Raw genomic sequence first — 17,763 nt, forward strand, 5'->3', positions numbered from 1 at the left:
ATATATTTGTCATGATAGACTTTTAAAAGCTGAATAATTCTTGTATGTTAAATTATTGGAATTAAAGCCTTGTTTCATATTTCCTACACTTTAATTGCAAGCTGTTCGGCAATACCAGAAAATTCTGGCTCTTTCTTGCTGAGTTTTAATCCTCTTGCAACCACAAAACTTCATCGTTTGTTTGTATTTCGGTAAAACATTTTCAGGTATATTTGGTGGTTGCCCAAAAATGGGGCAGTCCACAGCACATCTTGATTTTATTCCCCATGGTCCTGGTTTATCTATTTTAAAAATCTTTAATTTACAAACAACAATAATAACAAAGTAAGGCATCGCACCAAACATAAATGAAAATTACACGCACGGACTCACGAAGCGGGACATTTCAAAGGGGTTGGGGGAGACTGAAAAAACAAATAAAATTTTAAATATCGTTTAAATTTGTAATTGACAACATTTTAAGTTTTCTTTAATTGATCTTAGATCGAGTTAGCACATATTTTATTCCAAATAATATAAATTGAAAATTCCATAAAAATCAGATATTTAATAAAAATCGCAGATTTCGCAGAAAATTCGCATAGAAAAAAAAATTAAAAATACTAATATGCTGATAAATAACACTAGCAACTTTTTCACGCTATTAGATATAATATTTCCAACTTTTATTTTTTCGATGCACCCTAGTGTACAAATTTCACTGCTATTATTTTTTCGAGATGTCCCTACCATAAGAATACCACATGTCTGTTTTCAATAAAAAATCTCTAATAATTTTCGATATATTGGAAAAAAACTTTTTTATGTGCACATTTGTACTAAGGTAAGTTAGGTTCCATCATAAGTTAGTTAAATCAACTATTTTTGGTCCCAGAATATGCGATTTAATTTATGACCTGCATGTTTGTTACACCCTGTATATTATATGGCTTACTGATATTTTCTATAATTCGGCCCCGAGAAAGTGAATAAACATTCACGAAAACATTCCCATTTCTTGTATGCAAAGACTGATTTTAAAAATGTGCATAATCTGTTCGCTTTATAGTTTTATTATATTTAGACACAGATGTTTCGTTGATTTTTTTATTTACGTTTTAGGGCACGGTATATTGAACTACGTTTCTGTCTGGATTTCGAATTGATAACTCGTATTTTCTTGGAAATACAAATAAATAAAACACGTTAGGAAGATGTCAGGATTTCCTAACATGTGACTTGGGATTTTAGAATACATAGAAATATAAAAAGCGCTTTTTAGTTCAGAGAAATAAGGAAAAAAAATATCGTGTTGGTGACGCATTCCCCTCCAGGCTGAAACCAAATTTTTCGAGTAATATGGTCATCTATAATAATAACCTATATGTTTCCTGCAGCCGATTTTGATGATATACATAGTTATAAACAAATGAAGATCAAAAAACGGTAAATTTTCGCTTTTTTCGTCTCTTACTAAAAAATTGGGCATTTTAAACAAATTTGAGAGTAATAAACTCATAAACCGTATAAAAAACTTCAATATGGCGTTCGCTGAATATGTCTATCCTTATTGGTTACTTAGAAAATTGCCAAATAAATCATAAATTTTGAGTTTTTATAAATATTCATAACTTATGTAAAAATTAACTTAGAACCTTCTTATTACATGGAATGCTGAGACTTATGGTGCTTAAATTACACCCTAAATTCCAAAGCAATTGGTCAAATAGTTTAAAAGTTATTTAATTTGTTTATCCAAAATTAATTTTTTCTGCAACACTGTAAGTCAGAAAATGATGAAATTATAGTAATATTTTGGATAGTTTATGAAAGAAGAAAATTTAGAGTATTAATTTAATTTAAAAAAATGACAAAAAATAATTATAGATATTGCAAAATAATTTCGCAAAAACATGTGAATTAAAAAAATGGGGAGGCTAACTTTGTCCCTAAATGTCCTAGAACAGTTGTTTTGCTTTCTAAATGTGTATAAAAATTCAGTCTTTCTAAATATGAAAAAATAATTTTTCTACGGGTATCGGTTAAAAAGTTATTCTAATTGTTTATAAGTAAGCAAAAAATGGACATGTTTTTGCAAAATAATTTTACACTGTTTAAAATTATTTTTTGTCATTTATTTTTAATTAGGGTAATAGTATACATGTTCTTCTTTCATAAACTGTCCGAAGTATTATTGTAACCTCATAATTTTCTGACTTATAGTGTTGCAAAAAAAAATGAATTTGGGAAAAATAAATTAAATAACTTTTAAACTATTTGACCAATTGCTTTGAAATTTAAAATATAAATTAAGTACAAGAAGTCTCGGCATTCCGCGTAATAAGAAGATTCTAAGTTAATTTTTACCTAAGTTACGAATATTTAAAAAAACTCAATATTTATGATTTATTTTGCAATTTTCTAAGCAACCAATAAGGTTGGACATATTCAGCGAATGCCATATTGAAGTTTTTTATACGATTTATGAGTTTCTTACTCTCAAATTTGTTTAAAGTGCTTAACTTTTTGGTAATAGACGAAAAAAGCGATAATTTACCGTTTTTCGATCTTCATTTGTTTATAACTATGTATATCATCAAAATCGGCTGCAGGAAACATATAGGTTAATAATATAGATGTCCATACTACTCAAAAAATTTGGTTTCGGCCTGGAGGGGGATGTGTCACGAGAAAAAGCTTATTTCTCTGGACTATTTCCTATTATTGTTTGATGTACGCTTTCTTATGTTCAGGGGATTTGTTCCGTATAGGAACTATTTTTATTGATTTTTGTGACAATATCTGAAGTTTGGAAACTAGATATTATGGGAATCTACAAAAATAGACTGCAACCTGGTTTAAAACACGTTTTAAAATTATTTTTTTGAACTTTGCACTAAAATGATAAAAAAGAATGTGTGTGCACTTTGTACTCACGTAAGAAGTTAAACTTCTATTATATGATTATATGATTATAAACGAAATTAATATACTTTTTATTTATATTTTATTTAAATATTAAACTAATTTATACTTACTACTTTTCAAACATTTTTATTAAAACAGTGCCAAAAATTAAAATAATAAAAGAATAAAACACACAAACACATTAAAAATGCCACAAATGATTTCTGAACATTAATTGTCGGAATCTTTTTTAACTAAATACGTATTTTCTGAAAATAAAATTAAATAATAAATATACTTACAATCATAAAATGTATAAAAAAAATAAAAAAATAAAAGTTTCTATTGGGATTCGAACCAACTTATCAGCGCGATTGGTATTGGCGTTGTATTGGAGTTCATTCGCATTAAACGCTTCGCCACAGAGACAACGTGTCATTATGTGCGAAGATCGACTAACTAAACGGATTAAACTTTTGACATTTTTGAATTACATAAATTAAATTATTTTGATTTTGAATTGAAATGATTTAGAACTGAAAAAATACAACAAAACATAGAGTAAAAAACAATATATTAGGTGAATATTGATAGAAATTTTGATGGTAATCAAATTATGTAAATAAAATATTACATACTATGTATTTTGGTAGGTTCAAATAGGTAGGTACCTATGATACATTTACAATTATTACGTACCTGTTGCTTCAAAAACTATTTAAAAATCACTACAATTATAAACTTTTTTGTTTCTGTCCTCACAACAATAAAACTAATATATTATACATTTGCTTACCTTCATATTGAACAATTATTTATTATTGACAGATCATTTCAACACCCAATCAGAGCCCGTAAAACGACTAATACCATACTGTCGGTGTGCGCATGCGCGCAGATCAATATGAATTCACCCTCAATCTCAATCGCGCCTAAAGAAGTATAACTTAAAAAAAAACAACCAGAGAAGCACTAGTATTCAGGTTATGGTACAGAGGCGCAGATATGTCGTTAATCCAGTTTACAAGCGTCATTCTCTTTGAGAACGCCTTAGGTCGAGTAAAATTCCCATTAATATTATTTAACATCTTTTTATATGTGCTACTTCCCAATCACTCTCTTGAAGAGGTCTATAGAACTGCATTTAAACCAGTCACTCAGATTCTCCAACCATGGCACTCTCCTTCTTCCTATAATTCCACCTCCTCTTATATTTTCCTGTATTATCAGTCTTAGCATTTCCTATCGCTGTCCTTTCATTACGTGTCACAGGTATTGTCACTTTTATATTTTTATTGTGTTTATTATTTCGTATTCTTTGCCCATTTCTCGCAATACTTCCGCTCTTCTGCGTCCATACTAATTTTTATAAATGCATTTCTTGCTATTTATATCGTGACCCTTATCTTTGTTGTTTGATAATTATTGTCAGAAGTCCAGGTTTATAGCTATTTGTATATATCAACTCTTTCTATCAGTACATTTCCCAAATGTATGCTTGTTTGCACATTTGTTTTTTTAGTTATTATTATGTTCTTCACAGAAACAGTTTTTTTGTTTAGTAGTAATTTCAGTTGTTCAGCAGAGCTTGCAATTACGGTGTAATCTGAATATCTTATGTTTTTAATAGATCTTCCGCTAATTATTATTCCTTCACTTTGAGATAGTAATGCTTCTTAAAAAATGGCTTCACCATATACATTAAATAGCAATGGAGACATAATACATCCCTGCCTAACACCTCTCCTGATTTTAATTTCTTGGTTGGGTTCGTTATCTATTACAATAAGTTGTGCTCTTTGATTCCAGTATACATACCAAAGTATTGATGATGATATTTTTATATCGAAATCGTTCAATAATTTCATGTAGCCTTTGAAGGGATTTTAATAAAATTATATACTTATTATAAAGAATTTTCAATAACTTTTTTTTAATTCGTTAACTAAGCGCTTAAAAATTTTATATCCACAAGGAAGAATTTCCTGTATCTGGCTGTATACCATTAATTACAAGTAAAATTTAATGAAAAATGTTTCTTGGTAAAGGTATATTTATTAAAAAAAAACCCTTGAAAGGCCCACAAATATACACAAAAAAACGTTTTCGCTCTCTAAATAACATCAGCTTTACAAACCTAATATGCAGTGCCGGATTTAGGCTACTTGCGGCCCTAGGCCAAATTACCCCGAGCGGCCCCCGATAACTTTACGATTATGTAATTAAAGCATAAAGCACATTTCATAGTATGGGATCCAAATATACATAGGTCGATCTGTACCCATCTGCTTGCCGGATGAAACATTTTTTTGTTAAATTTCATACATATTAAATTTCATTCAAATATTTCTAGCATGGGTTGCCTATCAAAATCGTGTCATAGCTATCCTTAAGGGGGGCCGTAGGGGTTGAAATCAATATTTCAAGCACATTTTTTTTTAATGTATAGATTATTCAAGAAAAAATTCAAGGAAAAATATTGAAAAATAAGCCAACGGTCGCAAATTTTTAAAGACACCTCGACAAACACTGAATTTTGCGGTGGACATCAGAACTCGTCGTTGGATCATGGTAAATAAAAAATTCAAAAAGATTTTATTAGCTCATGAGTTTCTCGAGCTAATGCTGTAGAGTTTTTTAGTTTAATCGAATTTTGACTCATTGCTATCACTCAGAAATCAAAATAACGAATTTTTTTGCAAAAAGGGTGAAAATCAACATATTTATTATTGTTAAACAAAAAATAAGCATAAAACAAAAAATATCTCGACAGTGTTACCTCAAGAAATGTCTAAAGAAAATATATACAAAATTTCAGGTGAGTAGGTCAAGTAGTTTTTGAGTTACAATGTCGCCAAAACGCGTTTAAAGTATTGTCAACTTTTATTTTCAATTTCTTTTTTGTCTGTAAAATCGTAAACTGATGCACTCCGGAATATGTTTTTGAATCGCGAGGTAATTTACAAAAGAAATCAGAACAGCTGTTAACCGTTTCTCACTACGCTCAAGCGCGCTGGGGAGAAGTTGCTGCAAAGCGAGTCGAAGGCAGGGAGGCAGGAAGATAGTGTTGAATATCCCTATCTTCGACTCGCTTTGCAGCAGGTTCACGTCAGCACGCTTGAACGTAATGAACAACGGTCAACAGCTGTCCTCATTTTCTTTTATAAATTACTTCGCGATTCAAAAATATATTCCGGTGTGCATCATTTTATGATCTAAGAGACAAAAAAGAAATTGAAAATAAAAGTTGACAATACTTTAAGCGCCTTTTCCTCAAAACTGCTTTTTTCAAAGGCTCTAAACATTGTAACTCAAAAACTATATACTTGACCGACCCACTTTGAATTTTGTATAAATATATTTTCTTTAGACATTCCTTGAGGTAACGCTGTCGAGATGTTTTTAATTCATGCTTATTTTTTGTTTAACAATAATAAATATATTGATTTTCTCCCTTTTTGCAAAAAATCGTTGTTTTGAATTTTGAGTGATATCAAAAACTCAAAAGTCGATAAAACTAAAAAAACTTGACAGCGTTACCTCGAGAAACTCATAAGCTAATAAACTCTTTTTGAATTTGTCGTCTATCATGAACCAATGATGAGTTCTGATTCCCATCGCAAAATTCATTATATTTTGAGGTGTCTTCAAAAATTTTCCACCGTTGGCTTATTTTTCAATATTTTTCCTTGAATTTTTTCTATCATACTTTAAAAAAAATGTGTTTGAAATATTGATCTCAACCCCTACGGCCCCCTTAAGGATAGCTATGACACGATTTTGATAGGCAACCCATGCTAGAAATATTTGTCTATGTATGAAGTTTAATAAAAAAATGTTTCATCCGGCAAGCAGATGGGCACAGATCGCCCTATATTCGGAACTTAGACGATCATATTAATAAATAACGTTTATTTTAATTGTACTTTTTAAAATTGATACAACATACAAAGCATAACATAAATCAAGAGAAATGCCACTAATGTTCTATTTGAATACGGTACATAAATAGGCTGAAAAGTTGTATTCACTAATTGAATATTCTTGGTTTTCAAATTTGGCTAAAACTCCAAAAAAAATTTCAACAACACTTTCTATTTTTATGGAAAATATTTATACCTAATTCAGAAAGTTAGCAAACAGTATTTGTAAAAATATTGACATTATAAGTTGAAAAAACATTAAAAGTAAACGAACAAGCAAAATAATATGAACTATATAATAGTAATATACTACGGTACTCAAAAATAAAAATATTAAAAATACAAAAATTTTTTGATATGAACGTTGGTTATTTTAATTAGATTGTATTGTTTAGATAGGTACACAAGTAATGTACTCGATTTCCAGTAGCGGTAAATAATATTAATTAATTTTGGAAAATGAAAATGCAATTTTTTTACCAAAAAAGTTATTTTTGAAGTTATACTTCTTTAGGCGCGATTGAGAGTAAAATTTTTCATAAATCTGCGCGCATGCGCACACAGACAGTATGGCGTTTAGTTGCTAATCTTTCAAATTATGTATCAGCGCAAATAAGCCATTAATATAATATATTAGTGTTTTTTAGTAAATGTATTATTTATTATAATTTGGTGTCTTTGGATTTGTCTTCCTTGGGCTTAAAATAATAAAACATCTATTTTTATATTTCACTTGTCACCTTGATGTGTAATTATGTATATCTGAAACGTCAGTAACATGCGCCTTGATGGCCTGGTTGGTACAGCATTGGACCAGAGATCGAGAAATCGCGAAATTGCGGGTTCAAATCCCGGACGATTCACATTTTTTTCTTTTTTTTTAATATTTGGCATTGTTAAGTTTTGGTTGATGTTTGGTAATTATTGTTAATTTTTTGTATTGTAACTGTTAAGTATGTTTATTTCGTTGAAATTATATAATAGAATTATAACTTCTTACGTGCGTACAAAGTACACACACATTCTTTTTTTAGAAAACGCTGCAGCCCCCTTTTGCTTGCGGCCCTAGGCCGCGGCCTAGTCGGTCTAGTGGTAAATCCGGCTCTGCTAATATGCTGAGCCAACCAAAAATACAAAGGTTAAAACCCTTTAAAAGTTGACTAATGGTCTTACATCTCGCTCTCTCAACATAGTTGCTTTTTACCTCTCTCAATGTGATGACTTTATTATAACCTAGCAACCCACGTACTACGTTGCCCTAGGCCCTGGGGCCTTATCCATAACGATTATATCCATCTTTTGAATTTCATAATTTATTTAATTATGTGAGACATTTGGCCAACTTTTAAAGGGTTTTAACCTTTGTATTTTTGGGTGGCTCAGCATGTTATGCTTGTAACACTGATGATGCTCTTTTTAGAGAGCGAAAACGTTTTGTTGTGATATTTGTGGCCCTTTTTGCCATATCTTGGCCTCAGTGACCAAGACATAATTTTATATCTTGTACATTACAACATACTTAAACCCTTTCGGAATTACAACGTAAAACCGTTTTGTGTTTTCTTAATGTATTCTAAATTATGTGCTCTATCTCATAAATAAACATGCCCTTTAATCAAAAACTCCCTCATATTTCAAAGTTTTGAACATATTTCATACCTATTTCCAACATTTGATAAACAATCAATCGATTCTTTCATAGATGAAGTTTTAGGATTGCTCAAAGGTATTCATTTAATTTTGTATCCATGGTAGGGAAGCAAAGTGTGCTAAATGTGCAGTCACTCGAGCGTTATGGCGACCTATTGGGTTGTGAAGAGTAGGTCCTAAAACCAAAAAAAGTTAAGTAAAGTTTTCTATTTTTGTGGGGACTTTCCATTTTTAATTTAATTTTCCATTTCCAACAATTGTTTTTTAGTTTATAGCGCCATCTATCCATAATTCGAAAAAATGTTTACGAACATTACTCGAACAGTTATTTATTTTTACGTAAGGAATCCAAATCTGCAATAAAAAATGGGGGCTCTCATTTAAGATTTTAAAGTAACCCCCACCTCCCTCCCCCGTCGGTGGGGGACGTATTTGGAACCATTCCGTAGATTTTTCAAAAATATCGAATAAGCGTATTTTTCGGTTTTTCGATCTGATGTTCATTTCGCGAAATATCGCGGGATTCGTATTTAAAATATTAAATTTACCCTCCACCCCTCTTCGTGGGAAGTGGTGTTTAGTACCATTAGATAGATTTTAAAAAAATATTGAGCACTTTTTTTAGTTTTTCGATCTGTCATTCATTTCGCGAAATATTCGCTTTTTTCTTGTGAAACTTTGGGACTCACCCATTTCTTTACGGCCCGATCAAATCGTCAGATTTTTTAAATATACACTGTTTTGCATGTATGTACTTAACTTACCTTATCTTAAGCTGACGAATTCGAGTTTTTCTAAGGACAGATTTTTTTCGGCCCCCCTTAACAAACTCCCCTGCATTAAGAGTCAATATGTACATTTTCAAGTTACAAGGTTCCTCCCCATGTAATCATCTGACGCGCTCGAGTAACTGCAAAATTCCCCGCTTGTGCTCCCCTACCACTACCTTGGAGTTGATTTATTATCAAATTATAATTTAATGGTGATATGTTAAATTGAATATTCTTGAATTTATCTTGACTCTGACAATTATTAATCTTCGACTTCGATATTAATTGCTAAATGTGAGTTTGATTGGAGATACCAATACGTGAAACGAATGGAGGCGCCTCTTAGTGCAGCCGATATGTGAAAAAATTGTGCATTTAATGATAGAAGTATATAATTTGGACCACATATACTGCACAACTGCACATATAAAGGTTCAAATTTAGATATGAGGCCATCTTAGATTTTGCCTTTTACAAAAATGGCGGGGATTCAAAATGGCGACTATACATTGTGACTAATAGCACAATAACTTTTGAACGAGACTTCAGATTTCAACCAAAGGGTACCCCCCGTTAAGATATGCAAAATGCCCTCACTCCCAGAATTCAGTTTTATTAATTTTTTTACGTTCTATGCAACTAAAAAATGAGATAACGCGGATTTTTAGCTCGCCACCCCCCTTACTCCTCCCCCCTCCACAGCCGAAAACGTAGATTTTTAGATTTAATTTTTTTTAGTTGGGTTCCAATTGATTTAAAAATTTCAAAAAATTCACACGTGTAGCTGAGGCTTTTACAAAACATGTCCATTTTTTATGGACTCATAGATCGAGTGTACATAACCTCAATTTTTTTTTTAACTTTTTTAAAACCTATACTTTTTTTTGAAGGCGGCTTCAGGTCCAATATTTTTAGCATTTTTTGTATTTTATCAAAAGCTATATCACTGACTTTTTTCAGATGTTTCCGTCAGGTGCGCCATCTTGAAAAATAAGAAAACTGTTTCTTAGAGGGTCTTTGGGGATTTTCTCCATTTTATAGACTGCAACATAGATCAACTCAAGGTTTTGTTAATAGATTATGTATAATTTAAAATAACTGAGTATATTAGGATATTCAAAAATTGGGCGAAACACTTTTAAACCCCCCAAAAACCATAGGTCTGGATCCCGCGTATGAAAAAAAAGACGATTAATAGCAAGCTGAAAATTTGTTAATAGGTTAAGGGTGTCTAGTCGGATAAACTTTGATATATGGGAACACTGAAACAGGGGCAGTTTTAATTGTGGAACAGATTAAAAATTTGGAACGGTCAGACCACGAATACGGCACATTTATTTTGTCCGACAGAATAGACTTAAACTCTCCGAACAGAGATTAAACTCTCATGCAAAAATCAGACTGCTATTTATCACCAAATGGGCGTTTTAATGAGTGGAACATGTAGAATATTTCAAATGACAGGAATTATGACAGGTGACAAATAGCAGTCTGATTTTTGCATGAGAGTTTAATCTCTGATTGGAGAGTTTAAGTCTATTCTGTCGGACAAAATAAATGTGCCGTATTCGTGGTCTGACCGTTCCAAATTTTTAATCTGTTCCACAATTAAAACTGCCCCTGTTTCAGTGTTCCCATATATCAAAGTTTATCCGACTAGACACCCTTAACCTATTAACAAATTTTCACCTTGCTATTAATCAACTTTTTTTTCATACGCGGGATCCAGACCTACCATGTTTTTTTAAAGTTTTGTAAGGATTTTTGCGGGTCTAATTATATTTTTTGAGATCGATACAGCCTGAATATGATTTTTTCATTTTTTTACGTTATATGTGATTAAAAAGTAAGACTAATCGCATTTTTAGCCCACCACTTCCTCCCCCTGCCCCCACAAAAAGTCAATTTTTCTATTTTTTTTTTGTTTAGTTAAGTTGCAATTAATTTAAAAATTTTATGAGGCTTCTACAAAACATATCTATTTTTTATAGACCCGCAGGTCGAGTGTACAATACATATAACCTCAAAATTCCTTTTTTATTTTTTTAAAACATATTTTTTACTTCCAATCGATATTTTTTTAAAACGTCCAATGAATAGGGAACTTGCACATTTTTTATTAGATAATAATGTTGAGTTTTATTTAAAAATGAGATTTCCAAAATTTCACGCTTTAAAAACTCGTAATAACTTAGAAATACATATTTAAAGTCTTCTTCGGTATAAAATAGTTCAAACGGCCCGTGATGTCACATAGTTTTGCATTAGTTTTGATTATTGTTATATTTCGCTGTGTCTAGGTACACGCTAACGTGTACGCAAATAAAAAAGTTAGGTAGACGCGAATTAAACTTCATCAAGCCAGTGTCGTCATTATTTAGCTTGCGCAGTAGGGTGGTCCTTATTTTCGAAAGTTCATATTTTTTCAAAATTATTTGTAATTTTGTTCAGTTACACCAAAACATTAAAAATACAAAATTTCAGCTCAATCCGATAATATTAACACGTGCCGCATTGGCCTTGAAGTTTCATGCATCTGACTGTCTAACATGCTACGACGAGTCGGCGCCAAGTGCGTTCGAATTCGCTACAAGCGCGACTACAAGTCTCGACAAGTCAATTTTGTTTTTACATATTATTTGTTCAATGCTACATTCGTTTTAGTTTCGTACTTGAAGTGCATAAGAAAAGACGTGCTATATAAGTAATTGATAAAAGTGCTGAAATGTCCACTTTGCGGAACAATATTTATCTAGTTGGAGTGATGAAAAATCAAATCTGCGGTAGTAAATTACCATGTAAACGAGATGTTTTGAGTGTACTTTTTTATAACATGAGAGTGGTAAATTTAAATCTTAATGACAGCAGTGCTTTAGTTATTGATGAAGTGGTCGTTTTTTGGAAAAAAGCAAGAATCCCAGTTCAAAACCGTTCAAACTGTATTTTGAAATTAAAATCTTTGTACGATAATGTCAGAAATTTAGAAAAATCTAAAAATAGAGATACTGAACGGCAGAGAGAAAAAGAAAATGATTTTAAAGAAGCTTTAGACAACCTTTTCGATATTGCCACCTTAAATGCGTTAAATGAGATTAAAATCGCCGAAGATAGAGAATTTTTAATTAAGCAAAGGGAGAAAGGTAGAGTAGGTTGTATGTTGGGAGTAGATATCAAATTATTACGTAAGGAAAAGCGGAAAGAAGAACGCACAGCTGCAGAGTTGAAAAGAAAAGAAGATTTGTTGGAAAATTCTAGTTGTTCGATTGGACATTTTGAAATGGAAGATAAAGAACACGAAGATTCACAGAAAAAAGTGATAAATCAAGACAACAGTGAAGATGACATATATTTCATATCGGAATCTCAACAGGGTCCATCTTCAAACAAGAGAGGACGAAAGACGTTAATGACACCTCGCCTGGCCGCTGCCTTGGACAAATGTAAAGTGAGTGACAGGGATGCAATGCATATTATTTCTGCCGTCCTAGAAGCTCTTAATATAGATATCACCGAGTTTGTTCTCAATAGATCGTCTATCAAAAGAAATAGAGAGATTTTGCGGAAAATAAAATATTCATCAATAAAATCGGTAGGAAATGATGCAAATTTTATTGAAGTGCATTGGGATTCCAAATTATTGCCTGATATCACAAAAAATGAGAAAATTGATCGGCTTCCTGTGATCGCGGTTGGTTTAGATTTTGAACAATTATTAGGAGTACCTGGAATTGCATCATCAGCAGGATCGGAAGTTTGCTCTGCTGTGTTCCATATCACTGATGAATGGAATTTAACCGAAAAAATTCAAGCCTTTTGTTTTGATACTACAGCATCAAACACTGGACGTATAAAAGGAGCTGCAGTTCTGCTTCAACAAAGGTTAGGGCGAGATATTTTGTGGCTTCCATGCCGACACCATATATTTGAGGTCGTTTTGGCTGGTGTATTCACGAGGACAAAAGCAATTGTAACATCCGGCCCTGAAATTGCTCAATTCAAAGCACTTAAAGAAAACTGGAAGAATATTGATAAAATGAAATTTTTAGATTATACCAGCGATGAAGCCGTTTATAATGCACTGAAAGATGTAGCGCCCGAAATTATTTATTTTGTGAAACAGAAACTTGCAGAAGAGCAACCACGTGATGACTACAAAGAGTTTTTGCAATTGACGCTCATTTTTTTGGGAGATAAAACAAATGTGAGTTTTAGGGCCCCCGGTGCATATCATTTAGCGAGATGGATGGCTAAAGCGATTTATTGTTTAAAACTTTTTTTATTTCGCGATCAAATGAAAATGAGAAAGGATAATTCCAAACTGAATGCAGAAATTTGCGTTTTCGTTGTATACTGTTATGTAGAGGCCTGGTTTTCAGCAACGAATACTACAGGAGCTCCCCTAAATGATATATATTTTTTGAGAAAATTGGTTATATTTAAAAATATTAATGAAAACATTGCAACCATTGCAATAACAAAATTTTTAAACCATTTATGGTATCTAAGTGAAGAGTGTGCTGCCATGGCAATATTTGACGATAGAATTGAGAGAGTTGAAAAAATTAGAATGGCTCAAAAAATTATGGAATGTGCAAGTAAAAACATAGAGACTGTGAATGAAAAAGAAGAAGAAAATGAAGAGACAGAAGTCATTGAGAAAAAACTATCGTTGCAAATCCGAGATGTCCAAAATTTTGTTCAAAAAGATCTACCAACTGAATTATTGTCCGCCAATTCACTTCAGTTATTTAAACGATTCGGTATTTGTGTTGAATTTCTTCAGGACGATCCGCTGAATTGGGAAAACAGAGAGGATTATCGCACAGGAAAAAATATCATTTCAACCTTAAAATGTACAAATGATATTGCAGAAAGAGGAGTCAAGTTGATTGAGGATTACAATGAAAAAATGACGAAAAATGAACATCAAAAACAATTTTTGATACAGGTATGTAGTATGTATAAACAATAGTTATTTATGAAACAGTTCGTGAAGTATGCTTTTTGCGAACGCACGCGATACTTAGAGTACGAGCGATAGCGAGTGCTCTACATCGCGTAAGTTCGCAAAAAGTACTTCACGCACAGTTTCATACAATATTTTATCTACTCTACGATAAATAAATCAAAAAACTGTAACTCTTCGTCACTGGAATTCATTTCAATTCTATTTACAATTTTTAGAACTTTGACATTTAAAAATTCTAATTTCTTTCAAACCACAAAACTGTCAAAATTTTTGTTGTAATTTATTGCTCATTATGTCATCACCATGACAACGCGAAAGTTAAGGATATTTGATTATATGAAAGTGTGTGAAAAACCCATTGAAAGTGTGTGAAAAAGTTAGTCCCATTTAAAATACACAGGTACTTCACGCACACTTTAAATCCTTCACGAACTGCTATCTATAATGACAGTTTTCACAAACTAAAAACTGATACATAATATGACGTAGAGTAGATAAATTTAATTTTTTGTTATTTTTTTCTTAGCAGTTAGTCCCATTTAAAATACACAGGTACTTCACGCACACTTTAAATCCTTCACGAACTGCTATCTATAATGACAGTTTTCACAAACTAAAAACTGATACATAATATGACGTAGAGTAGATAAATTTAATTTTTTGTTATTTTTTTCTTGAACACATTATATAGGCTAGGTTCAGAAAACACATTCAATATTATTTTTTTTTATTCAGGTTGTTCAGGAGTACCGGAGAGAGTTCCCAGTCGCCACAAAAGGAGGCTTACTTAAATCCAAAATATGTATCTGAAGTGGAGGTATCATTTCAATAAATAAAAAATATAGTATTAGGATAAACTATATCTTTATTTTACGTTTTCATTTTAATTAGTATGTTTTTATACTAAAGTTTAAAAAAAAATGCGTAATTTTATGTTTACAGTCGAGCGTACGCGTAAATTGTCGTTCTTATAGGTAATAACTGCCTTACATTGAATCTCACAACTTTAGCGTCGATGCGGCACGTGTTAATATTAACCGATTGAGCTGAAATTTGTTATATTTTCATGTCTTATATAAAGGTACATTCTGGCAAATAATTTCTAAAAAATTCGAAAAAAAATTTTTTTCCTTATAAATAAGGACCACCCTATTGCGCAGTGACTATATATTTTGGGACATGCTATTTTGATATGTTTATGTAGTATATTATATATAAAAGTATATATTTAGCTTAGCAAAATAATTATACGTATTTAGTTGACATGACATGTAGGTACAAAATATTGTTAACATAATTTTTATACGTAAGTGAATTATTATAATCAACCATTCTAAATGCAAAATAAGCCACAATTTAACTAAAAAAAATATTTTATTAACGTTTCGACGTCCAAATCGGATGCCATTGTCAAAATACAAAAATTAGTCAGATTCAATAAATTGTTAGAAAAAATTTTTTACTAAGCAACAACATTTTTGTTTAATTTAATAATATTTTGTATTTTGACAACGAAATCCGGTTTAGACGTCAAAATGTTAATAAAAACAATTTTTTAGTTAAATTGTGGCTTAGTTTCCATTTAGAATAGTTGATTACAAAAATGCCACAAGGATAATAGCTTCAGAACAAGTTAATTATTATTGTGAAAGCTTTAGGTCTTCTTTTTATTTTAATCTTGGACGGTAATATTATTTGGTTTATAACTAAAAAAATATATATTAATTTATAGTATCTTATCTTTTTCGTACTGTTTTAAAATGTTCTTAAACTCATTAAAAGAACTAAATAATTGTCCACACTCCATAGTTAATTTAAAAACAAACACTAAACAAATAAAAAATAAGAAATCACTGACACTCTAACTTTTTTATTTTCGTACACGTTAGCGTATACCTAGACACAACCTTATATTTAGGTATATTCTTCTTCTCCTTCTTTAGTTTATTGGCCTCCACCTACTTGGGTATTTGGCCAGCTCATCGTCGTGGAATAAGTCAAAAATATTTATATTCTAATGACATTTATCGTATGTCATTGTAATAATATATACCAGTTTGTTAAAATTTGAGTTTTATACTGTTTTTGAAGGAAAGGAACGAAGGTTTACTATTGAAAATAAAACCATTTTGTAAAAGTACAAATATTCTATGAATTGTTCAAACGAACAAAAACACTTGTAAAGTCACATAAATGTATTTTCTACTGACGTTTATAACGTCTAATTAAAAATTCTGCTTACTTTATTGGAAAAATGTAACGTACAACCCAGTGACGTCACGACGCGTTTTGAGCCACCTGTTTTAATTTGAATTTTTAATCGTCTTTAGGGGCCAAACGAAAGACAAACAAAACTTTTTTATTTTTGATACATGTTTTAAATTATGTTCTGTTGTGATTTATAACATTTTTTTTGAATTTAAAAATTTATGCAAGTTCCCTATTGTACATCTCTCTCGCGGACGGCCGGTTCAATTAAGCCTTGAAAATGGCCATTTTCGCGTTTTTCACATTTTAAATTGCATGTAACTCGACAACAGTCAATTTTATAGAAAAATCACCAGAGACCTTTTTTACTCAGGTTGATCCAGAGAATCTAAAACAAAGTATCTAAACAAAATCTAAATCAAAGTTGTCCTAAGTGAAAAAATTGATTTTTTGAATTCGAAATTGTTTAACAATTTTCCGACCGCGGTACTGCCTGGCACCATGTGGATTTGTTATAAGGACCTGTTTTTGAATAGGTTTGTGCAAAAAAATGATTCGGAATAATTTACCTAATGGGGACAAGCATACAGCATAGACTATTTCCGTTATGAGCCAAACGAAGATGGTTTGGAAAACATTAAACGGTAGATACTGTTGTATATGCGAGTTACGCAAACGGCAACATAACCATAGGCTGTTGTTCGCGTTCGCATGTAGCTGCCATAATATAATATTTATAGCATGGAAGATATTTTACAAAAATCATCAAGCCAGCAGAATATCTTACAAAACTCTTTGACAATACAGATGTTATACCTGTAATAGACGAAGACAGCGATGAAGACTTTAGAACTGTAAAGTGTAATACCAACGAATATACTCTCCGAATACTCAACGAGTTTATACGGAGCTATATATTCTTTGGTAATACTTTCCTTATTCTTTTTATGGTGTTTTACGTGGCAGTAAACGTGAAGCAAAATTACATTATAATAGGCAGAACAGAGATATAAGTTATATAGATGGTACAAGCACATGTTTGAATAATTAGAATATGTATAATGGAAGGTAATATTAGGGTACCTACTAAATACAAACTAATGAACAAAGAACAAACTGTTTTGATTCACAAAACGACCAGAAGTAGGATATATTAAAATAATGTATTTTTCTTAAATTGATTATTCTGTTTTATTTTTGTTTTTTATCCTACCCAAAAGATATCACAATGACATCTTTACCTTATATAAAAATCTTTACTTTATATAAAAATATTGCAAAAATTTGAAATTATTTTGTTAAATGTAGTTTACTTGAGGACAAACTGAGCAACAGATATACTGAGAAAAAAATTAAA

At 31.3% G+C, this 17,763-nt stretch overlaps 1 protein-coding gene across 1 annotated transcript; it reads left to right on the forward strand.

Annotated features, from left to right (window-relative positions):
• Nucleotides 1-11,624: 11,624 nt before the first annotated feature.
• Nucleotides 11,625-15,342, forward strand: LOC126892686 (uncharacterized). Its single transcript, XM_050662321.1, has 2 exons — nt 11,625-14,177; nt 14,934-15,342. The coding sequence occupies exons 1-2, from the start codon at nt 11,955-11,957 to the stop codon at nt 15,006-15,008; spliced, it is 2,298 nt and encodes a 765-aa protein (XP_050518278.1). The 5' UTR covers nt 11,625-11,954; the 3' UTR covers nt 15,009-15,342.
• Nucleotides 15,343-17,763: the final 2,421 nt, after the last annotated feature.

Source organism: Diabrotica virgifera, chromosome 9, assembly GCF_917563875.1.
Source record: "Diabrotica virgifera virgifera chromosome 9, PGI_DIABVI_V3a".
NCBI classification, from domain to species: domain Eukaryota; kingdom Metazoa; phylum Arthropoda; class Insecta; order Coleoptera; family Chrysomelidae; genus Diabrotica; species Diabrotica virgifera.